This window comes from Convolutriloba macropyga, chromosome 13 (genome assembly GCF_964194025.1).
Source record: "Convolutriloba macropyga chromosome 13, txConMacr16.3, whole genome shotgun sequence".
Lineage (NCBI taxonomy): Eukaryota > Metazoa > Xenacoelomorpha > Acoela > Convolutidae > Convolutriloba > Convolutriloba macropyga.
In genome coordinates this window covers 982,886-1,007,527 of record NC_134480.1, presented here as the reverse complement: position 1 = coordinate 1,007,527, position 24,642 = coordinate 982,886, and the positions used below count along the sequence as shown (strand labels likewise).

At 35.9% G+C, this 24,642-nt stretch overlaps 1 protein-coding gene across 1 annotated transcript in view; it reads left to right on the top strand.

Annotated features, from left to right (window-relative positions):
• Positions 1–24,642, top strand: part of LOC142352075 (uncharacterized) — a 182,777-nt gene that overhangs the window by 113,947 nt on the left and 44,188 nt on the right. Inside the window, exon 16 of the mRNA XM_075404432.1 lies at positions 18,790–19,113. Coding sequence (XP_075260547.1) covers positions 18,790–19,113 — 324 coding nt within the window. The remainder of the gene's footprint in view (positions 1–18,789; positions 19,114–24,642) is intronic.

Sequence of the window (24,642 nt, the reverse complement as noted above, 5' to 3'; positions counted from 1 at the left end):
TTGACCAAAATCAGAATTCTCTGTATTATTCACTATCCAGCATTGAATTTTGTCCAAATGTCGTTGATAAATCTGTGTATTTTCATGTTTACTACCCCTTTTTAGGTAAGTTTTTATATGGATAAATAAATTTTTGCAAGAAAGACTTAGGACAATTTCTTTACCCAGTGAAAAGATTGTTTTTTTTCCATTATTTGGGGCTGAAATTTTAGAAGTGCAATATCCCAGGAACGATAGACCTCTCGAAAGTAGTCTGGTTTCGACCAATGTTTAACTCTAATCATATCGTCTGGGAAACAGTAGCTGTTTTTAAGTATTAATGGAGTACCGTTCTTTGACTTTGAAACTCGGCTCGGCTATTGTGACTCCTTGGAAACTATATTAAATCTTTAGGTGACAGTGGGAATCTCCAACGACAATATTAAACTTACAATTTTGTCCGGTGTCTGCGTGCAAATTAAAAATCACGGGCACTAAACCAAGCTTCACTGAACCTGGATTGGTGATAACGTTTTCCACTGTCGTTCATGAGTACTTTAAAAATTGGCATTACGTACTGATTCAATAAAACTGTCTTAATCAGTACTTTTGAATCTGGTGCTAATTTTATAGGGATTTCATATTTTACGGTAGTCAAAATTTGTGAAATAAAGTGGTTATTTGAACAATTATTCAATTTTTGGATTTATCTTCGGAAATAGGTTTCGATTATTCTGTTTTTACCCGAATTGCTAAATGAAATTGTATGAGTCTACTTTTTTGATAAGTAACAGTAAAAATTTTCCTAAGCCTAGTTTTAATGATCTGGTTTTTCTCGATAACCTTCACTTTTATGTTGGAGATGGCGAAGATTGACTGATTGTTGCTCTGTTTCTGCATAAGTCGCAGGACAGTTCTCGCGAACAAATCACTGCCGGTTTGTAATTTCCGACTGCGGGGTTCTATTAAAACTCTCCTTCTATCCATTTTCATTCTCTTTAATTAATTTAAACAAGTCACTGACCAAAGTATATTTTTTATTTCATTGCCATATCTATTCAGATTTTTTTTCTCTTCTAATCCAGAGTACTTTTTTTCAATTTTAAAACTAAGTGAGAGTCTCTCATTCAAAATGGTCGCTTGAATCCTTTAGCGATTATCTCCATTTCAGATAGAAACATTGAAGTTCTCGGCTCGATTGATTGAACGCTTTCATGTGCAGCAATGTGTAGTCACATGGACTCTAATGTGGACTCTGATATTAACTGCTTAACAAATTCTGATTTTCTAAGCAAATTGACTGCCACTTTGTCAACGTTTGATTCAAATATAGCTAAATTAGCTTCCTATTGTTTGTTCTGAATTTGCTATTTGATCACCCAGCGCTTTTTCAATTGTCAAAATTGTGGAAATTCTTTGCAAATGTATTTCTCATTCTCTTGCTCTTGTTCTTCTAGGATTTAGGCCCCTATTGTTGGTGATTAATCCAACTTTTTTATCGGCTTTGTTATGTTTTATCAGGTATTCTAGGCTTGGAGGCTAAAAGTGAAATATAATGATCAGTAACTACAGTAAAAATGTCTCCAAGAGAGTTTAAACAGTTCTATTTGCCAGACTACTCCCAAAAGTCCGAGGAGACTAATAAGGTACTTTTATTCACATGAGTTGAAAAAGCGCGATGATGATGGAATACGTTTCCAACCAATGTTTGTTTGCTGCTCAATAGCACTACCCAGTCCTTCTCGGGGATGCGTTGCATCTAATATGCTCGTCCAGTTTTTGATCAAAATCAGAATGAATTCTCTGTAATATTCACCATCTTCCATTGAATTTTCAGTCAAAATGTAGTTGATGAATCTGAGTATCTTCATGTTTACTACCATTTTAAGTAAATTTTTATATAATTAAAATAGTTTCGCAAGAATGACCTGGGATAATTTCTTCACCCGGCGAGAAGATTGTTTTTTTTTGGAAATTATTCGGGGCTTAAAATTTGGAAGTGTGATATCCCAACGAACGGTAGAGACTTTTCCAATAAGACACAGTAGCAGATTTATTCTCATTGTTTTTTGTTTAGTTTTTTGAGACAGTCGTACACCTCTTGAAAGGTCTCTGGTTTCGGCCATCGTTTAACTATTTTCATATTGTCTAGGAAACAACAGTCGCTGTTTCTAAGTAATAAAGGAGTACAATTCTTTGTTTTTTGAAACTCGGCTCGGAACATTGTGACTCCTTGGAACTATTTTAAATCTTTAGGTGCTGGAGGAAATCTCCAACGACAATATTAAAGTCAAAATTTTGTCCGCTGTCTAAGTCCAAAAAATCACGGGCACTAAACCAAGCTTCACTGAACTTGGATTGGCAATAAAGTTTTCCACTGTTGTTCATGAGTACGTTAAAAATTGGCATTTCTTACTGATTCAATAAAACTTTCCTAATCAGTACTTTTGAAGCTGGTGCCAATTTTATAGATTTTTTGGTTCTTACGGTAGTCACAATTTGTGAAATAAAGTAGCTATCTGAACAATTATTCATTATTTGGATTTATCTTCGAAAATTAGTTTTGATTTTTCTGTCTTTTACCCGATTTTCCAAATGAAGTGGAATGAGTCTACCTTATTGACAAGTAACAGTGAAAATTTTTCAAAAATTAGTTTTAATGATCTCCTTCTTCTTGATAAACGCCACTTTTATGTTGGAGATGGCGAAGATTGACTGATTGTTGCTCTGTTTCTGCATAATGCGTTGGCATTATTCGGGATCAAATCACTGCCGGTTCGTGATTTGCGACCGCGGGGTACTATCAAAACTCTCTATCTATCCATTCTGTTTTGCTTTTTTGCAATTGCACAAGTGAGTGACCGAAGTATGTTTTTCGATTCATTGGCTTATGTGTTCAGTTTTTTTCTCTTCTAACCCAGAGTACTTTTTTTCAATTTTCAAATTATAATTGCGAGGCTCTCGTTCAAAAGTGTCCATAGAAAACCATAGCAAATATCTCCATTTCAATGTTTCAGATGAAACTTTTGAAAATTTTGGCCTAATTGATTGAACGGTTTCATGTGCAGCAATGGGTAGCCACTGGACTCTAATTTTCCTAAGACTAGTTTTATGATCTGGTTTTTCTTGATAACTTTCTCTTTTATGTTGGAGATGGCGAAGATTGGCTGATTGTTGCTCTGTTTCTGCATAAGTTGGAGGACAGTTCTCGCGAACAAATCACTGCCGGTTTGTAATTTCCGACCGCGGGGTACTATTAAAACTCTCCTTCTATCCATTTTCATCCGCTTTAATTAATTTAAACAAGTCAGTGACCGAAGTATATTTTTAATTCATTGGCATATGTATTCAGTTCTCGGCTCAATTGATTGAACGCTTTCATGTGCGGCAATGAATAGTCACATGGACTCTAATGTGTCTGATATTAACTGCTCATTAAATTCCGATATTGTGCTATCTGATATTCTGCTGATATTCTGATATTCTGATATCTGCGAAGCCCATATCTTAGGTTGTTATATCCATTGCCGTATGACATAATCAATTCATTTTTTTAGTACACCCGCCATTGAACCGTTCACTATCTAAGCTCTTTTAACACATTCACGAGTTCTTTTTTGTTTCTCAAAACGGTGATCTAACTAGCTAGATTAACTGAGCAAATCAATCTGACAGTCAATCAAAATTACTGTACCAATCCCAGTACAAACAAGAATTTGAGCAGATTCGCATTTAAAAAGTTCAAAATGTTTTTCTGTTTTAAAAAAATAAAAGGCGTGTGATAAAAAAAACTGTGAACGGAAGTGCCTGAACACTAGCTTAAAAATGACCTAAATGGATTTTGAATTATCTGATAATGCATTGCTGTCTTTTATGCCAGTTAAAATTCGCGCTATACTTTCCTTATAAGGAGTAATAATTTGATCGTCACGTTCACAATTTGTCTCCTTCTCTTTGAATTTGTTCAAAAATTCTACTGCATCGTTTACGGGTGCATTCAGCCAAATCGTCGTTTGATTTCACCAACGTCGTTTGATGTGTTAAGTGCTTGTCCTGTAGGATTTTGTAAAGTGTAATCTGTGAAACTCATATTTGAAGTTGCTATATGTCGGAAATTGAAATCAGACGGGATGAGGTGATCAATTTTATCGGCTTTGACATTTTTCTCTCGTTCTTTAGGATTTAGGCCCCTAATGTTGGTGATTAATCCAACAGTTTTATCGGCTTTGTTATGTTTTATCAGGTATTCTAGGCTTGAAGGCTGATAGTGAAACATAATGATCAGTAACTACAGTAAAAATGTTTCCAAGAGAATTTAAACTGTTCTATTTGCCAGACTACTCCCAACAGTCCGAGGTGACAAATAAGTACTTTTTTTCGTATGAGTTGAGAAAGCGCGATGCTGATGGAATAGGTTACCAACCAATGTGTGTTTGCTGCTCAATAGCACTAGCCAGTCCTTCTCGGGATGCGTTGCATCTAATATGCTCGTCCAGGCTTTGACCAAAATCAGAATTCTCTGTATTATTCACTATCTAGCATTGAATTTTGTCCAAATGTCGTTGATAAATCTGTGTATTTTCATGTTTACTACCCCTTTTTAGGTAAGTTTTTATATGGATAAATAAATTTTTGCAAGAAAGACTTAGGACAATTTCTTTACCCAGTGAAAAGATTGTTTTTTTTCCATTATTTGGGGCTGAAATTTTAGAAGTGCAATATCCCAGGAACGATAGACCTCTCGAAAGTAGTCTGGTTTCGACCAATGTTTAACTCTAATCATATCGTCTGGGAAACAGTAGCTGTTTTTAAGTATTAATGGAGTACCGTTCTTTGACTTTGAAACTCGGCTCGGCTATTGTGACTCCTTGGAAACTATATTAAATCTTTAGGTGACAGTGGGAATCTCCAACGACAATATTAAACTTACAATTTTGTCCGGTGTCTGCGTGCAAATTAAAAATCACGGGCACTAAACCAAGCTTCACTGAACCTGGATTGGTGATAACGTTTTCCACTGTCGTTCATGAGTACTTTAAAAATTGGCATTACGTACTGATTCAATAAAACTGTCTTAATCAGTACTTTTGAATCTGGTGCTAATTTTATAGGGATTTCATATTTTACGGTAGTCAAAATTTGTGAAATAAAGTGGTTATTTGAACAATTATTCAATTTTTGGATTTATCTTCGGAAATAGGTTTCGATTATTCTGTTTTTACCCGAATTGCTAAATGAAATTGTATGAGTCTACTTTTTTGATAAGTAACAGTAAAAATTTTCCTAAGCCTAGTTTTAATGATCTGGTTTTTCTTGATAACCTTCACTTTTATGTTGGAGATGGCGAAGATTGACTGATTGTTGCTCTGTTTCTGCATAAGTCGCAGGACAGTTCTCGCGAACAAATCACTGCCGGTTTGTAATTTCCGACTGCGGGGTTCTATTAAAACTCTCCTTCTATCCATTTTCATTCTCTTTAATTAATTTAAACAAGTCACTGACCAAAGTATATTTTTTAATTCATTGGCATATCTATTCAGATTTTTTTTCTCTTCTAATCCAGAGTACTTTTTTTCAATTTTAAAACTAAGTGAGAGTCTCTCATTCAAAATGGTCGTTTGAATCCTTTAGCGATTATCTCCATTTCAGATAGAAACTTTGAAGTTCTCGGCTCGATTGATTGAACGCTTTCATGTGCAGCAATGTGTAGTCACATGGACACTAATGTGGACTCTGATATTAACTGCTTAACAAATTCTGATTTTCTAAGCAAATTGACTGCCACTTTGTCAACGTTTGATTCAAATATAGCTAAATTAGCTTCCTATTGTTTGTTCTGAATTTGCTATTTGATCACCCAGCGCATTTTCAATTGTCAAAATTGTGGAAATTCTTTGCAAATGTATTTCTCATTCGGGGGATTCCGTCTCCTTTAATTGTTCACTTTGAATATCCTCACTACCCAGGTTGAGGTCCAGACCCAAATTTTAGTCTGATCAGACTTTCCACACCCAATTTACCTCTGATCACAATTTCCAGACACAAAAGGTCTCTGATCAGACTTTTCAGACCGAAGGTGTTCTGATCGGACCATCTTCAGACACTGGTCCAGACTCAAACTCAGACTATTGCCCAGACCTTAATCAGACTATGATCAGTATCAATTGCGCTGGAAGAGGTTATGATCAGACCCAGTTGCGCTTGTAGCCAATTATGATCAGACTGAAGTGCGCTCGAAACTGGTTCTGATCAGACTCAAGTGCACTCGAAATAGTCTGATCAGAGAAAGATTGTACTGATAAAAAATCTCCTAATTTTGCTATAAAATATTCATTTCATAGAAACTGATGTTTGCAGTATTTAATTCATCTAACGAAAAATCAATTATAAAAAATTACTAAAGAAAACCAAACCCAACTATTGAGAACCAATAATATTTGGGGTACCATTTAGTGTATGTTTCTGACTCAATGGATGAAATTAGACAGCTTTCCATAAGAAACATCGTGGTCTCTAGTTGATCAAAATTTCTTCTGAAGGGGACCGGCCTCAGCTTTCTGCTGGACTCCTTTTTTCTGATCTGAGCTATCGGAATTTAGATGAGTCTCTGATTAGAACGCTTCTTTATGGCTGCCTCTCGGCAGAGCCAACATCTCTGAGTAAAAAAGAGTTAAAAAATGAAAAAATAGTGCGCTCGAAATGGTCCCTGATTAGACCCAATTGCGTTCGGAAACATTTTTGATCAGACCCAAATGCGCTTGAAGAGGTTATGATCAGACCCAATTGCGCACGAAATCGCCTATGATCAGACCCAAGTGCGCTCGAATCCGCCTATGATCAGACTTTTCAGACCAAATAGAACTCTGATCAGACCATCTCCAGACCATCGTCCAGACTGTAGTGCGCTCGAAATTCTTCCAGACCCTGTAATTTCGTTCTGGGAACACACGGGTCTGCGCTCGACTGGGTCTGATCATAAACCAATTTGGGTCTGGACCTCAACCTGGGTATAGCCCATATTAAAATTGAAAGTGTTTCTGATAAGCTCGTTTTCTAAATAATCTACTTTGCAGTTTCCTTCTATTTTAGCTTTGCCGCAGTAGATTTGCTCTAATGATTCACGTTCTCCATGCTCACGGCTCAGCCTTGTAAATGTGTCAAATTTGATTTTTCTCGTCTGACAATTAGCCTTTCTGACCAATCCCACAAAGTTTTGACTTCATTTTGCGCGGCGGTTCTTTTTGTTCAACTGCCTACAACTCTCCCGTCCATTACTCAAAACGAGATTTGAACTTGCTGTCTGATCCACGTTTTTCCTCGGCTTGTCTACGCGCATATCTCCCATTTTTCCATTTTTACCACCTCTATTCTCCCAATTCGGTTGCAGAAAGAAACCCCCACGGAAAAATAACCCCACTTCATTTTGAATAGAAAATAAACCCCCACGGAAGTAAACCCCCACGGAAGTACACCCCCACAGAAATAAACCCCCACGGAAATAAATCCCCACTTTACTATTAAGGAACTGCGCATTTAGCGCGTTTGGCAATGCCTTGGGGGCCATGGGACTTGATATGAAACTATCACAACCGAACAAACTATCAGAACCAAAATTTTATTTTAAATTGGGGGTTTATTTCCGTGGGGGTTTATTTCCTATCTAAAGTTAAGTGGGTTTTTTTTCCGTGGGGGTTTATTTCCTATCTAAAATTAAGTGGGTTTTTTCCGTGGGGGTTTATTTCCTATCTAAAGTTAAGTGTGTTTTTTTCCGTGGGGGTTTATTTCCTATCTAAAGTTAAGTGGTTTTTTTCCGTGGGGGTTTATTTCCTATCTAAAGTTAAGTGGGTTTTTTTTCCGTGGGGGTTTATTTCCTATCTAAAGTTAAGTGGGTTTTTTTCCGTGGGGGTTTATTTCCTATCTAAAGTTAAGTGGTTTTTTTCCGTGGGGGTTTATTTCCTATCTAAAGTTAAGTGGGTTTTTTTCCGTGGGGGTTTATTTCCTATCTAAAGTTAAGTGGGTTTTTTTTTCCGTGGGGGTTTATTTCCTAGCTAAAGTTAAGTGTTTTTTTTCCGTTGGGTTTATTTCCTATCTAAAGTTAAATGGGTTTTTTTCCGTGGGGGTTTATTTCCTATCTAAAGTTAAGTGGGTTTTTTTTCCGTGGGGTTTTATTTCCTATCTAAAGTAAAGTGGGTTTTTTTCCGTGGGGGTTTATTTCCTATCTAAAGTTAAGTGGGTTTTTTTTCCGTGGGGTTTTATTTCCTATCTAAAGTTTAGTGGTTTTTTTTCCGTGGGGGTTTATTTCCTATCTAAAGTTAAGTGGTTTTTTTCCGTGGGGGTTTATTTCCTATCTAAAGTTAAGTGGGTTTTTTCCGTGGGGGTTTATTCCCTATCTAAAGTTAAGTGGGCTTTTTTTCCGTGGGGTTTTATTTCCTATCTAAAGTTAAGTGGGTTTTTTTCCGTGGGGGTTTATTTCCTATCTAAAGTCAAGTGGGTTTTTTTCCGTGGGGGTTTATTTCCTATCTGAAGTTAAGTGTTTTTTTTTCCGTGGGGGTTTATTTCCTATCTAAAGTTAAGTGGTTTTTTTTCCGTGGGGTTTTATTTCCTATCTAAAGTTAAGTGGGTTTTTTTTTCCGTGGGGGTTTATTTCCTATCTAAAGTTAAGTGGGTTTTTTTCCGTGGGGGTTTATTTCCTATCTAAAGTTAAGTGGGTTTTTTTTCCGTGGGGGTTTATTTCCTATCTAAAGTTAAGTGGGTTTTTTTTTCCGTGGGGGTTTATTTCCTATCTAAAGTTAAGTGGTTTTTTTCCGTGGGGTTTTATTTCCTATCTAAAGTTAAGTGGTTTTTTTTCCGTGGGGGTTTATTTCCTATCTAAAGTGTAAGTGGGTTTTTTTCCGTGGGGGTTTATTTCCTATCTAAAGTTAAGTGGGTTTTTTTTTCCGTGGGGGTTTATTTCCTATCTAAAGTTAAGTGGTTTTTTTTTCCGTGGGGGTTTATTTCCTATCTAAAGTTAAGTGGTTTTTTTCCGTGGGGGTTTATTTCCTATCTAAAGTTAAGTGGTTTTTTTCCTTGGGGGTTTATTTCCTATCTAAAGTTAAGTGGGTTTTTTTCCGTGGGGGTTTATTTCCTATCTAAAGTTAAGTGGGTTTTTTTTTCGTGGTGGTTTATTTCCTATCTAAAGTTAAGTGGGTTTTTTTTCCTTGGGGTTTATTTCCTATCTAAAGTTAAGTGGGTTTTTTTCCGTGGGGGTTTATTTCCTATCTAAAGTTAAGTGGGTTTTTTTTTCCGTGGGGGTTTATTTCCTATCTAAAGTTAAGTGGGTTTTTTTTTTCCGTGGGGGTTTATTTCCTATCTAAAGTTAAGTGGGTTTTTTTTTCCGTGGGGGTTTATTTCCTATCTAAAGTTAAGTGGGTTTTTTTTCCGTGGGGGTTTATTTCCTATCTAAAGTTAAGTGGGTTTTTTCCGTGGGGGTTTATTTCCTATCTAAAGTTAAGTCGTTTTTTTCCGTGGGGGTTTATTTCCTATCTAAAGTTAAGTGGTTTTTTCCTTGGGGGTTTATTTCCTATCTAAAGTTAAGTGGGTTTTTTCCGTGGGGGTTTATTTCCTATCTAAAGTTAAGTGGGTTTTTTTTCCGTGGGGGTTTATTTCCTATCTAAAGTTAAGTGGGTTTTTTTTCCGTAGGGGTTTATTTCCTATCTAAAGTTAAGTGGTTTTTTTTCCGTGGGGGTTTATTTCCTATCTAAAGTTAAGTGGTTTTTTTTCCGTGGGGGTTTATTTCCTATCTAAAGTTAAGTGGGTTTTTTTCCGTGGGGGTTTATTTCCTATCTAAAGTTAAGTGGGTTTTTTTTCCGTGGGGGTTTATTTCCTATCTAAAGTTAAGTGGGTTTTTTTCCGTGGGGGTTTATTTCCTAGACCCTCCCAATTCGCTCTTTGTTGCATGTTACGTGTTTATGGTTCGCATTTGAGCTAGGAAGTTGGATCTTCAATTGCTTCCTCTTAGATTGGTTTCGATGGTAAGGTTACCTTTGTTACCTTTTTGTGGCAGGACCAAGGAGTACTCCTTATTCAATTATCCCTTTTCCGATTACCGCAAGCCTCGCATATGACCTACATTTTTCCCAATGGATTTCAGGCTCCAATGATTGATTCGCTCAAAAAGGATCTATACCATTCGTTATTATGGCATTTTCTTTTGACTGCGCCATTTCATGAAGTATTTCTAACGTATGCAACGAGATGTTGAGGTTCGTTTACCGGCAAGATGTCCTTGTTGGGAGAAATCAATAAGTTGCAATATTTGTTCGATTGTATCCGTGTTTCGATCAAAAGCTTCAGGAGAATTAAATAAGACAACACGTTTGTCTAGTGTCAGTCAAAAGGTCAACAAACGCAGACTATGATAAATTTACACGTAGAGGTTACTCTATCGCATGGTTTAATACAAAATGTATATTAACTCAAATGGGTTAAGAATCGATCCACGGAAGTACCCGGACTTGAGTCTCAGAGCATTTCAGCGCTGAACCAGTATATTTCATTAGTTAAAACAAAATTCAGTTCTAAAACATTGCGTCTCCAGATAATTTTAAGTTTTTTATGTGGTTTCTCTTCATTAGGATTATATTGAGGTCATAGATTTCGCCCAGGCTAAAATTCTCCTGTTAAGTCTGAAAACTACTCATACCCCAAAACTAAGTCTGAGCAGGGAAATGTCATACTTTTGTAGCTTATAACTGGTAATTACTTTGGAAGTGTACACACTAATTATACATACGCTAGTTTGTAGGCAACTACCACAAAGCCCATTTAGCTTAGTGGTTAGGGCTTGCTACGCAAATTAAAGGTTACAAGTACCCACGCGGAAGTTCGAATCGCATATAAAGCAAACTTTGTTGGCGGGAGTAAAGCTGAACATATTATTTTTCATGCACTCAGTTTTGCTCAAAGATCAAGACTATCCTGTGTAAATTGTGATATGAACTGAGTACTGGTCATCCTGAAAAACAGAATGTTTTTAGATTGAATCAACGATGATTTCCTCTGCCACCAAACTCCGGGTAGTATCTAAGATCTAAAGTATCCGAATATCAAATACCAATACGATGAGGTAGCAATTGCTCTGAATTATCAGTTGCTTTTCTCCAAGGAATTTGTCGTACAGAAATCGTTTACTGTATTCGAATTGGTTGGCGGAGCAAAATCAGGATACTTTTTGTTACAAAAAGTATTAGGGATTTCGTAGAGCGAATTTACAATTAATTTTGTGCTTTGAATATCCGTCTGTCTAAGTTTCACTTTAGAGTAAAATTAGCGTCGCCAATTCAGCGTTAAAATGGATACTAGTATTTCGCTTAGCGAAAGTAGACTTTTTTGTGTATTGTGAAAGAGAGTGATTAGCGGAGTGAAATTCGGATTTCAAAGAGACAACTAAACTTGAATTCAGAATCGAGAAGAATGAATTAAATAAAACCACCAAATTGTGATCAGCAATTTGATCATAACTAAAATTGGAAAGTTGCAGCAAACAGAATGACTAGACAGTCTGAACAATCAACTATTTCGTAAATTTAGATAAACAAATTTAACAGGCATAAATGAGGAAGATTTGATCTTCAAACAGGATTTGAACAAGTTAGAACAAAATGACGAAAATGACCTAAATTAAAGATTCAGTAAAATTAAAAGAACTAAATTGATGAAAATGAACTCAATCATAGATTAGGTAAAATTAAGGGATTTTGCTCTACAATATCAGAGGCCCAATGTATACTATATCACATTTCCCTCTCAACAAAAACAAACAACGTAGTAGTTTATCAGACAATTAATAAAATATGTACTGGTTACTATAAATAATACTATAATGTTTGTAATGAATTTAAGCAGAGTCGCTTTCGTAGATGAGTTCCGCCTCACCAACTGTCATTGATGTTTCGGGTCCTTAATAATTTGGAGAGACTTAGTATTGAGTTGGGAATGATTGTACCGGCGAACAGGGACCTTCTGTAAAATCCGATTCTACACTTTGATTATTGATGGCTGCTTTTTAAATCGTAGATGCAATCAATTTGTTCTGTATTTGCTGTTGTTCAATCAATTGTGTTCGTTTTTGACGTGAAGGTGCGGAAACTGATGAAGCTGTTGGTGAGCATGTTTGTCTGGATGCCAATGAGTCATCAGAATCGGTTATTGATGGAGAGGAGCGCTTTCTTTTCTGAGTAGGTTGTAGTGCTTCAGTAGATTTGTTGCTGCCTTGCGCTTGAGTCGTGTTGGTGGCTCCGCAATTACTATAGACGTATTTGGTAATGCAATTGGCGGTGCGAAAATGACTACTCTCTCTGTTGGTGGTTGTGGCGTTGAGGGTACCAGGCTTTTCTTCGGCTTTACTGGCATTCGTACTTGCAACGCTCTCGTCACATTTGAAAGGATTGAAGAGACTGCGCTCATTCATCGGCGATTTTCTTGTGTTTCATCTTTTTTTTGCCTGTAACTTCCGTCTTGCCTCTCTTGCGTGCTGATTTATAAGATCATCTGTGATCTTTCCTGATGGTATTTTTGGTCTTCTGTTGGCGCAAATTTGTAAATCTGTTTGTCGCTCTGCCTTGGATCCAAATTTAGCCAAATCAGAGTTTCTAATTGTGAATTCACGTTTCCCCGGTTCTTTTATTATGGAAGTGTAGGCATCTGTTTTGATTACCGATGATCCAGGCGCCAAAATCTCGTAAAGACCGTCCAGAATTTTCTTGGATCTTTTACTTTTAGGTTTTTCTTCGCTAATTTTACTGTTAGCGAGGCCTTCGTTCTGGGTACTGCCAGACCAAAATCTGGATGCGGGGTTACTCGTGGTTCCTTATTAGGATCTGCATTGCTTCGTTGAACCGCATCTTTGCTATGTTGATCTTTTTTTGCTTCTAGTTCGATCTCACTTCTTTCCTCCGTGTCCCAATGGTCCTCTGAGATCAACTCTTCCCAACGAACTCTCTCCATATCTAAATATTTTGACAAAATTGGTTTATATGTGAGACCACTCGAATCCGGTTTGTTTGAAAAATTACTAAGTTGAGTATTTGCTTTTCTACCAAAATGTGCTTCCAACGGCGAGAAATTAATATCTTTTGGCGACGGATACGTAGTTGATAAATAATAGAGTTTGTTGATGCCTTCGAATTAAATTGATTTCAGGCCGCTGTTTTAATACAAGCTAAGCGATTCTTGATTGTTTGAATTAGCATTTCAACTAGTCCGATTGCTCTGTGATCGTGTATTGGAGCTTCAATGAATTGTATATTATTTTGATTAAAAAATGCTTTAACTTGATCACCAGTTTGGCACCGCGCTTGATCTAATCTAATCAAACGAGGTATTCCGTGTAGGAATTTCAAAATATTATCTGCATTTGCTCTTTCAAACAACTCCGCTGTCGGAAATTTAGAAAATCGATCTATACATGCAAGAAAATAGAATTCTTGATTCTTTTCATTTTAGATTGGTCCACAAAATCGATTTGAAATTCTTCATTTGGTACTTTGCAAATTTTAAGGGTGGCCATTTGTTAGCAGGAATAATAGATTTTAAGTTTTTAATTATTTTGATGCAGGGGTTACATTTTGCCAATTTTGTGACGATGTCACGATGCATGTACGGCCACCATGCGTGTGTTGTTATGTCCGTCATCCCTCAACTCCCTGGGTGTGTCGCATGTATTGCTTCCAAATAAGCTTCTTTAATTGAGTTGAGGATGGCGATGCGATTGTCTATACACACACATTCATTTTTTACATGGAGATCCTTTCAAAAACTATGGATGTGAAGGCTTATTTGTCGGCACCTGTCTTTATTTTTTGTAAGTACACAGTGCCTGATCTCCTTGAGGATTGCGTCCTTTGATGTGAGGCTCGCCATCAGACTATTCGAAAATATCTTTGACAAAGCAAATTTGAAGGCGTCCGTATACAAGTCATCCGTGGACGATGAAGTAACTGTTGTAGTGTCCGTGTTTGGAGTAGATGATTTTGCTGGTTCTGAGAGAGCTGTGGATGAGCCTGCTTCATCGGCAAACCGAACTTTGGATGGTGTGGAAAATTTCAGTTGCATGAGGGTTTTTTCGTCTGAGTTCGACATCATTGAAGCGTTTTGAAATTGGCTAGCAATTCTTTGGAAGTAATTGAGATTTCTGTCTTCTCGACTGTTTTTCGGATTGATTTAGGGCAAAAAGCGAGTGTGGAATGTTTGCCTTCTCGATTTGGGTATTAGAATTTAAGTTATTTGGAGTTAATTTGCTAATTGTATTGTCACTTTCCGTAATCGCAGAATATTCTCGATTTTGCGGTGCAAATTCACTACTTAAAATGTTACTGGAGTTTTTGAAGCTTGTTTTATAAGCGAACTTCGCGTCGCAAAATCAACATAAATTTCTGCATTTTATTGAGAGCATTTCGCGCTACGTTTAATTGCGTGCAATTTAGCAACTATGAATTGCTCATCATAAGCAGAAACATTAACGGCTTTTTGCTGTGGTTCGCGTGAGATATAGTCAACCAGTCCCATTTTTGATCCGGGAAGGTGATCTATTGTAAAGTCAAAAGGTAATAGTCTGTCGACCCAACGTGTTAGTCGACTATTATAAGTAATGTTAGCTCTATTTTCTCTCATTATTGATAGCAAAGCTCTGTGATCCGTCATCACTGTGAATGGCTTACCATAAAGGCAATACTTGAAATGTTGGATAGACCATACAACAGACAATAGTTCTAACTCATTGATGATATAACGATCTCCTACTGAATTTAAAAATCGTGACGCAAAAGCTACAGTGTGCCAACAGTTTGGAGTTCTTTGCTCCAATGCACAACCAAAAGCTTTGCGAGAAGCGTCGCTTTTTATACGTGTTTCGAGATCGGGATTAAAATGCTTATTTTCTGTAGTTTCAGCAATCTTCGTTTTTATTAACTTAAATTGTTCTTCATGGTCATCTGTCCAGACACATTTTGTGTTTTTCTTAACAAGAGGTCTGAGTGGATAACACAATTGAGATAGATTAGGGATAAATCTTTCCAAATGATGTACTGATCCCATAAAAGATCTTAATTTTTGAGATATGAAGGTAATGATAATTTTTTAATTGCATCAGTTTTATTGGATAATTGTGTTATGTCTGTTTGAGTGTTGCTGTGCCCGAGCCATTCAATTTTTCTTTTGCAAAATGGCATTTTGCGAGATTGATTCGAAGATTTTCTTGATCTAACTTTATTAAGCATTTACATACGAGATCGAGATGATGTTGATTTCTGCCTCTACTAACCATCAGTATATCGTCTAGAATACAGAATTTTTTGGTTAGGCCGGTGAGTGTACAATCAATTGCTTTTTGAAATTCGGCAGGCATATCCGTTAGTCCATAAAATCCCGTTTTGAAGCGATAAGTGCCGGTCATATCTCCGCTTACAAAATTAAAATTACAATGGCGGGTCGTATCGCTATGTAAATTTAGTTGGATATACGCGTACTGCAAATCAAGTGTCGTAAAATAAGCCGTTTCCTGCTGTGCAGTTGACAGTGTTTGTGATATTGTTTGAATTGAAGAATCGATATTCGGCATCTGGTACTTATTTTTGTGAATAGTTTTGTTTAAGATTTTGGAGTCTAAGGCGATTTTGATTGATTGATCTTTTTTTACTGTTATAACTATTGGAGATATGAAGAACAGGTCAGAACAATTTGTTAGTTTGTCTATATGTCTTTCATTTAACAATTTTTTTAGTTCAATCTTTACTTTTGGCTGAAGATGGATCGGTACTTTTCTCCCTTTTTGGTGTGTAACACGATAATTTCTATGAAATATTGTGTTGACAGTGTAATGTTTCAATTGTACAATTCTTGAAATTAAATCTGGAAATTCTTTTGCGAAAGTTCTTTTTTATTGCACAATGATTTTCAACGTTGTTTATCTCATTGTTCGGGCAAGGCTTTTGTCAAATAGTTCTTCCCAATTGATCAAAGAGATCACATCCAAGAATGGGTCTAAAACAGTCCGCAACTACCGTGATTTTTGCTTTTTGAATTTTCCAATGATTACAACGTACTGGCGTTTTTAATGTTCTGAGTGTTTCAACTATATCGTTGGAAAAAGATTTGAGTTCGAGTGGTTTTTTCTCTGACCATTGTGCTTGCATACAATTGAACATTATTTCCTTGGCAAGCGCCATATTTATGATAGTGCAGCCACCACCGGAATCGAGGAGCAAATGCCAATCCGTATTTCCAATTGTTATCGTCATGTTTTGCAGTGCAATTGTTGGTGTATTAAGGCTTTCCACCATTGCAACATAATTATCGTCTGAGGAATCATAATCAGAATTAACCTGTGCATTATAGTTTATATAATTAACATTTTGATTCTCCTATTGTGTGTTTTGTTCTGCAATTTCAGAATTTTTGACTTTATTGATGCGATTATCTTGACGAGACTTTCGTGTATTATTTATTTTTTTCCGACATACCTTTGTGAAGTGGTTGAGTAGACCACAATGATTGCATTTCTTACCCAGAGCAGGGCAAACCCGACGTTGTGTTGTAGTCCAAACTTGGCCACATCCTCTACGCTGACCAATTGCTGCTCGATTGACTGCTACTCTGCCTGATTGATTTCCGCATGCATTTGCGCCGCGAAATCTATTGAAAGATTGTATAGCATTGATTGCACTGCCAGTTGCGCTGTTATTGTTGTTGTTGTTGGATGAGATCCGTTGTTGATTTTGATGACCCATCTCTATATTTACAGCTATACTGAGGGCTCTTTCTGCGTCGACTGTGTCACGAAGGAGTTCGCGTTGAATATCGTCATCCAACATATTCGTGATGAAGATGTCTCTGATTATCACCTCTTCTCGATTTTCGACGTCACAATTTTCCGCCAATTCTTTCAAAACACTGTGGAATTGTTCTACAGTTTCACCCTTTTTTTCTGTTTTCTTGAGAAAAACAAATAGCGATCAAAGGTGATATTTCTGGGACGAATGAAAGCTATTAACAGCATCTCCCAGAGTTTGAGGATAGTGAGATCGTAGAGGTTATCATGGCGAAAATTTTGTGTTAGAAGACGTCTTCCTTCCGTTCCAATACTGAGATACAGAAGCGAAACATTTTTTTGGTCGCATAGAGACCATGGTCGTTCGCCACACAACTTCAATTGATTATTCCGTATTTGCCGATCTCGTTCCGTATCCTCTGTTGCATCTTCGATAGCCATTTCATATTTCGGTTCGACCGGTAGTCGTACATGTGTTGGCTTTGGATAGAGGAGCGTGACCAGCGTTATGTTCTCTCTTGCAAGTATTGCTATTTTTACTTGAATGCGCCACTTCTCCCAACGTATTGGAGGATCTGATGTAGACCGTTCCCAAAATGGTTCTATTGAAAGCGGGGTTTTTCGGGATTCACGAGCTGACTGCGCCATGTCGTACAGAAATCGGTTACTGTAGTCGAATTGATTGGCGGTGCAAAATCAGGATTTTTTTAATACAAAAGTATTAGGGATTTCATAGAGCGAATTTACTATTAATTTTGTGCTTTGAATATCCGTTTGTCTAAGTTTCACTTTAGAGTGAAATTCGAGTCGCCAATTCAGCGTTAAAATGTATACTATTATTTCGCTTACCAAAAGTAGTCTTATTTGTGTCTTGTGAAAGTGAGTGATTAGCGAAGCAAAATTCGGATTGCAAAGAGATAACTAAACTTGAATTCGAATTCGAGAAGAATGAATTTAATAAAACTACCAAACTGTGATCATCAATTTGATCATAACTAAAATTGGAAAGTTGCGGCAAACAGAATGACTAGACAGTATGAACAGACAATTATTTCACAAATTTAGATAAACAAATTTAACAAGCATGAATGAGGAAGATTTGATCTACAAACAGGATTTGAACAAATTAGAACAAAATGACGAAAATGAACTAAACTAGAGATTCAGTGAAATTAAAAGAACTAAAATGATGAAAATGAACTAAATCAAAGATTAAGTAAAAGTAAGGGATTTTGCACTACAATATCAATGGCCCAATGTATACTATATCACAGAATTAATCCCAAACAACCTTTCAAAACGATGCTTTGAAAAACAGTGAAATGCTTAGAAAGTTTTGGTGAAATTTCGTACATTTGGTTTTGCTTGCAACAGTTTCACTGAATTGTTTAAAGAATAATCGCTTTCAGCGAATTTTTACTTGTTTTGCAAACATTATTGTGGCGTAAAACCCAGCTCAGTCATTAGATTGACTGTCTCCTTCGACTGTTTTTTCTTATTAAAAGTAGTTCCGAACCGTGAACTTGATGCTCTAATTTCAGAAAGAAATGCTGTCACTTATGCTGAAAGTATGCAAAAAATGCGCTGAAAAGTTCTGATTTCTTTGCAAGTTGTACCATTAGAGAAACAGAAAGCGCTGAAATTTTGTGTTTTAAAAGTTCTGAATTTCGTCAAAAGCTCAAAGGATTTTTGCAAAAATTGCGTGCCGAAATCGCGCTGAATTTATTTTAGATTTGTAATTTCAGCGCACTTGAGATCTTTTGCGTTGAAACTTCAAGGCGGAAAACCCTACAAGTCAATTAATAATTTTGCTAGAGTCTTCTCACGCATCGTCAATTAATTATTTATAATCAGCACTGAGTCAGTGAAATTGCAAGTCTGCGATCGATAAACATCGTTGCTATTTGCTCTGATGGTGTCAATTTTCAGGCTTGGTTTGTCCTTGCCTTGGTTAGATGTTTCTCAAGAGATAATTGCGTTTCGCAAATGCTATTTTTTTGCTTCAGACTGATCTCTCGTCCAATTCTGTTCGTCTCACGTGGTCTCAACAGCCAACTGTTCACCGGTTCAAGGTCAAACTGATAAACTTCGGACTAGAGAAGGTGTTTGATGTGAGAAGAGACGGATGGTCCCAGGAGCTCACTTCTGTTTCACTTGAGGGAGGAACTCAATATGACTTTGAAGTGATACCTGTCAGTTATGGACTAGAAGGGGATTCGTTGGTGGTGCAAGCCTCTACCTATCCAGAAGCACCTGTAGAGAACAGAGCTGCCAGAACATTCCATTCCACATCTCTGGACATTGAAGTCAATTACATTGGAAATGTTGAGGTTAAATTAGGGGACATTAGTTTTGATGCTTTCTCTGATATTAAAATCATCAACTAAAATAGACATTTTTGGTTTCCTTTTCTTCTTTATATTAAAATTGCCGTTTCTAGTACTGTTAATGGTCAGCACTTGATGGGGTCCGACCTCTTATATCATAACTACTACTACTACTACTATTAGGTTTCGTTGTAAAGAAAACTAAATGACTTCCGTTTTGTTCTTTTTTGCATAAATTCTTGTTATGACCATAATACTGGAAAATTTTGAGAAATTTGTTACATGTTGGCTTCCTTTGTCGCTAATATCGAAGTTGTCTCTGCAGTTGTAAAAATTGATGTAAAAAAGAAGATTAATCCAATTTTTAACGATTGAGCTTTGATAAGCGCGCAGGTTTTCTATGTAGGTTGGTCGCATTTATGTAACTTCCCAGGTTCCGACCTCGACTTATGAAAACACTTTATAATTCTACTAGCAGGGTCTTTATTGACTATAATATAAATACACAGTCCAGAACTTAAGCAAAGTCAAGGTAAATTCTTTTCATGGGTCCAGCTAAGTATTTTCATAGCCAATTAAAGTCGAGCACGGTCTTTTAATAGGTCGAGCATGGTCTTTTCATGAGTCGATGATCGCATTTTGTGGGATTAATAGCAATTAACTTTTCTATAATTCTTTGTGTAGTGTGTAACATCTAGCAGCAACGTCAAACTAGCGTTACAACATGCAGTCCAACTTCGAAAAATAGGTGGATTTCCGCCAAACAATCTTAAGAAATAATGAATTCTTAAGATAAAATAATTTTTGCAATTAAATAATATAGCGGATTTGTTTGGTTGAATTCAGCTAGTTAACAAAACTCTAACAATCGACATTTCGTCATACATGAGTTTAGTTTATTATGATTTAGTTCATTTGATTATAAAAGTCGTTTTTTCAAATATATTTATAATAGCACAGTTCATTTTTCTGCAAAATATGAGAAACATTGAAAAATTTGAACGGTAAAACCCGTTGACTGCGTTATAAGCAAAAACCAATTTGCAGTGCAAATGTAAATTTTTTGGGTCCAGCATGAACACTTTAGGTGGAGGTAAAGTCGAGCATCATATTTGGGTCGAGCTAAAGTCCAGCATCAAAAATTTTGGTTGAGGCAAAGTCTAGCTGAACAATTAGGTCCAGCTAAGTTCTTTTCATGGGCTGTTTGAGTTAAGCATGGTCTTTTCATACCACCTTTTCCTCGAGCATGGTCTTTTCATAATTCGAGGTCTAAACCTGGGTTGAGTTCGGCTGAGCTCCGATCTTTTTCTCATCTTGTAACGTTTTTGGAATATGTTTCGTTTAGGCCACAAAAGAGGCCATTTCTTTTATGAATTTTTTCTTGGTTTTCTCTTGTGTTTCTTTTTTTTGGATTTTACAACTTTGTTTTTTTTGTTGCTTAAACTGAATTTCTGGTTGTTTCCCGCTGGCTGCCCGTATTTTTTTCCTAAGCATTTGATATGTTGTTTAGGGTTCTCCGCAGGTCGAGGTTTTTGGCGGAAACGATGGACAATTGTTGTCAATAGTTGTGAGTTTATCAGAGCAATTGTGGTCATTTTATCAGAGCAAGCGCACGCGCCTTTCATTGGGAATACGTTGAAAGTCGTGATATATCTCGTAAAGTTTACAGTTCTTAGCGGCGTAAAACTTTGTTAGATCTGCGCCACCTGACACTTACTTCTACGATATTTCGTTCGAAAATAAATCATATTTCACTTCAATACGTCATATTCATCAAAGATCAGATGGAGGTCAGCTCCTTTGAGATATTGAGAAAATTGACAACTGTTAATCTGAGTCAATAATGTTTCCAACTTAATTTTTCCGGATTTAACCGGAACTCTATGCTGACTAAAGAGCTTTTTTTTCGGCTGCAACTATAAGAACAGCATCTTCGGCGGTAATACTAGCGCATTCTTTTGTAGCCATTTTCTTTAAAATCCAGATCAATTCGTAATCGAGCACACCTGGAGATCCTGTGCTCAAATTACATGGTCTGGACAGCTCTTCGAGCGCACGAACGTCTAGACAGTTTCTCGAGTTCTGCTGATCATGAGACATTATGTCTGGGAATGATGCCGAATTAGAGGTTGTTTTGGTTTAATTAGAGATGGACAGGACCGAACTCTGAACACACAGGCAGAGACATTTTGAACACAAAAGCGGATGATCAGAGGTAATTTTGTAAATTTAATTGCGCAGATCGTTGTACTTTGTTAATTTCTATCTTTGGTAGTTTACAACGAGCGAACTTCTGGCCGGAGGCTGCATTGAACCCAGGTGAAATAGAACTTTGTTTTCTTATATGTATTCAAAATTATGTCAGGTATTTTTTAATTAAACAAGGAGGCTCGGTAACATGCAATCGCACATAAAGTTCCGATCCCGTTCATCACATTTTTGGCATAATTGTCTATCAAATGACGAACACCTAAAACAACCAAAAAACTAAATGATTTTTCAAAAAAATTGGTGTATGAACAAGAAGATTGCCTCCAACTCAAACAATCCGTTGAAATATAAAACGCCGTATTAGAATGATGCTTTCTGCTATTATGAGGAAAGCGAGGCCGAACGAAATACCAAAGCAAAAAATAACAACAAATATTAATTACATTCAAAACTTTATGTCCATATAAAAAAAACTTAATAGCAAGGTCAAAATAGCGTCGGAAAAAACTGGAATTCAACAAAAGATTTTGTATTTCACTAGAAAAGATACGTGACCACACTATAAAATGGCTCGTTTGCAATTAGATAAAAAAGAACAAAAAACAGCAAAGTTAAGAAATTGATTTATATTTTCAAAAACAATTGATTTCAAAATAATGAAAACCATTAGATATCAACTGAAAACATCTAAATGGTTTACAATAACCTATACCTCTAATACCTCTATAGGAGGGCTTTAAGACTTGTCACTATTCAATTTTTTATGCTGTTACAAAATGAACAACAAATAGAGCCAATAAACAAAAATTCAATTAAAAATTGCGAGAAAAATCTGTCAAAGCCGAAAGGCGTTTCGCCCCTCAAAAAATGTTTGATTGCGCCTTCTTCAATAAACCCAAAAATGTGGTATGCGACCTTTTATTAATGAGACTAGGAGAAAATTAGACAAAAATATAGAAAAAGAAGAATATTTAAGAAATACACTTGTATTTTTCGAAAACAATTATTTTCAAAGTCATGAAAACAATTTGCGACAAATTGAAGTAACTAAATGGGTACGTTTATTTGTTCAAAGGAAGCGCTTGAGAGCTCTTTTTTCAGAATATGTCAATACGTCTTACGTCTACAAAAAGGACGTCAAATAAAGACAAAAATCAAAATTTTTTTTTACTTTTCCATGTCGAAGCCGGTAGATTCATAACGAATACTTTAAAACCATTAGATTCTGTATATTTACACCTTCCCTTGACAACAATTTTATTATATTTGAGCTGTAATTAGCTAGACTTGGTGATAAATAAACAAAAATATACTATCATTATCAAATTTATAATATATACATCAGCTATCATTTCAAATTGGAATATAGTCTTATTTTTTCTTCCATAGAAAACCAGTAAAACCTTTCATTATCCAGGAAATGTCAAGCAACTGAAGAGACAAAATGAAAACGATAGTTAAACAAAATTGATTAAGACAATCATTATGTTCTATTGTTCCTTATTTTGAAACCCATTCTTGTAATATGTGAACTGCCATTATTAAGATAATAGGATAAAACGAGGAAAAACACGTCAAAAATTCTAAAAATAAAAAAAATGTGAATTCTAAGCCATCTAAGCATCAAAGCCAGAAAATCATACCTTAACGCGTCAAACCGCAAAGAAGGTTTAATTTTAATTTAGTAGAAAGAGGAGTAAAACAACATATACACTAAGCTACAATTTGACCAAATAAAGAAAAAAAGAATGCAAAGTTCAATAAGCCATTGGTTATTTAAAAATCAAATATTTTTAAAATTGAAAACGATCATAACTGTTCGGATGAAGAAATTAGATAAACTAATTTGAAGCTGCTAAGGCAGTCATTTGGACCTATCAGCTGTGGGTTTTGACTTGGATTGTTGTGTTCTTTAATAAAGAAAAGAAAGATCGAATTTTTTCTTCAAAATAAAAAGACCGACTGAAATACGAAATATTTTTGGATTGTAACAGTGCAAGATTGTGCCAAAACCAGGCTTTCTATAGCTTTTGGTCCATTAAGAACCCTCAATAGATAGTTTGTTAGTTAAAAATTCAATAATAAATGCTGCATTTTTGATAATCATTAGAGAAAATTAGCAAAAACGGCAAAATTTTAATTCCAGAAAACGGATGTGGAAGTAACCTTATCTCCCATGGTAGTGTTAAAAGGTTGTGTAATTAGTTTTTGGGTCTCTACTTCCTATAAATTTAATCAGTGTGGACTAAAATTGCTTATTTCGGTCAATTTTTGATGAAAAAAGGCTGAAATTTGAATTATTTAGCCAAAACTTTGGCCAAAAAACTAAATGAAAATAGTCAACAATACTTTTTTGTCTTTTAAAATCAGCAGTACTAGTTTTAACAATTTACACATTTTTTTTATCATAATTGACAGGCGAAAATTCCGGAAAATGTGACTAAAGATAAGGCAAGTTTGCCTAATATTCATAAAAATTTGAACCAAAAAAATCTTTTTAATTCCATATTGTGCGCTGGACGGGCTTTTTAGTGATACCACTCACAACTCTGTACAGTGAATATCTCGATCGGTCGAAATTGTCTGAACTAAAAAACTCTTTTGAGTATATAGTTCCTCCCCCCTCAAGAGGGTCGGAACAAGAAGTATAAACGTTTATCATGTAAAGTATTGCAAAACAAAATTTTAACATGCAAGAATACATAGAAAGTTATTCTGCAAGAACCCTGAAAAATATCGAGTCCAAGCTGTGCTCTAATTGGTTCATTTAATGTTTCAATTTTTAACCAGTTACTCTATACTCGACCAGTAACTGCAAGATCGATGTTGTTTGCTACTTTTTGCAATTGCCTGCCAAAGGACCAGTAGTGCCAATTTAAAAAAAAATTTGGACTCCGTGGATTTGTCTTTTTTCTCAAATAGCAGGAAGATTAGAATTATTAAATGAAACTTTGAATTTTTTTGGGTGAGTTCTTTTTTTGATATTCAAACATTTCGGGACTTCAATTCTACTTTTTTCAAGAGCAGCCAAATATACTTTTTCAAACATAAATTTTCTGCTCACAAGTTTATTGCAAACATGCTGTTAGAGATCCAAATACGAAGAGAATTATGAAAGGACGCACAATTTGTTTGATTAAAAGTACTCAGTGTGGATTGTCTGGTTTAAAGTTGCGCAAAGACTATTCAATGGTCAAAAAAAGTCGTTTCATATTTCTTTAATTTGAATACATGGATTTTCCGAATTCCTTTGTTTCTTCTCTGCGAATTGAAGCAGCAACACAGAAAGATAAAACTTCACGGCAGAAAAATTCAACCTAT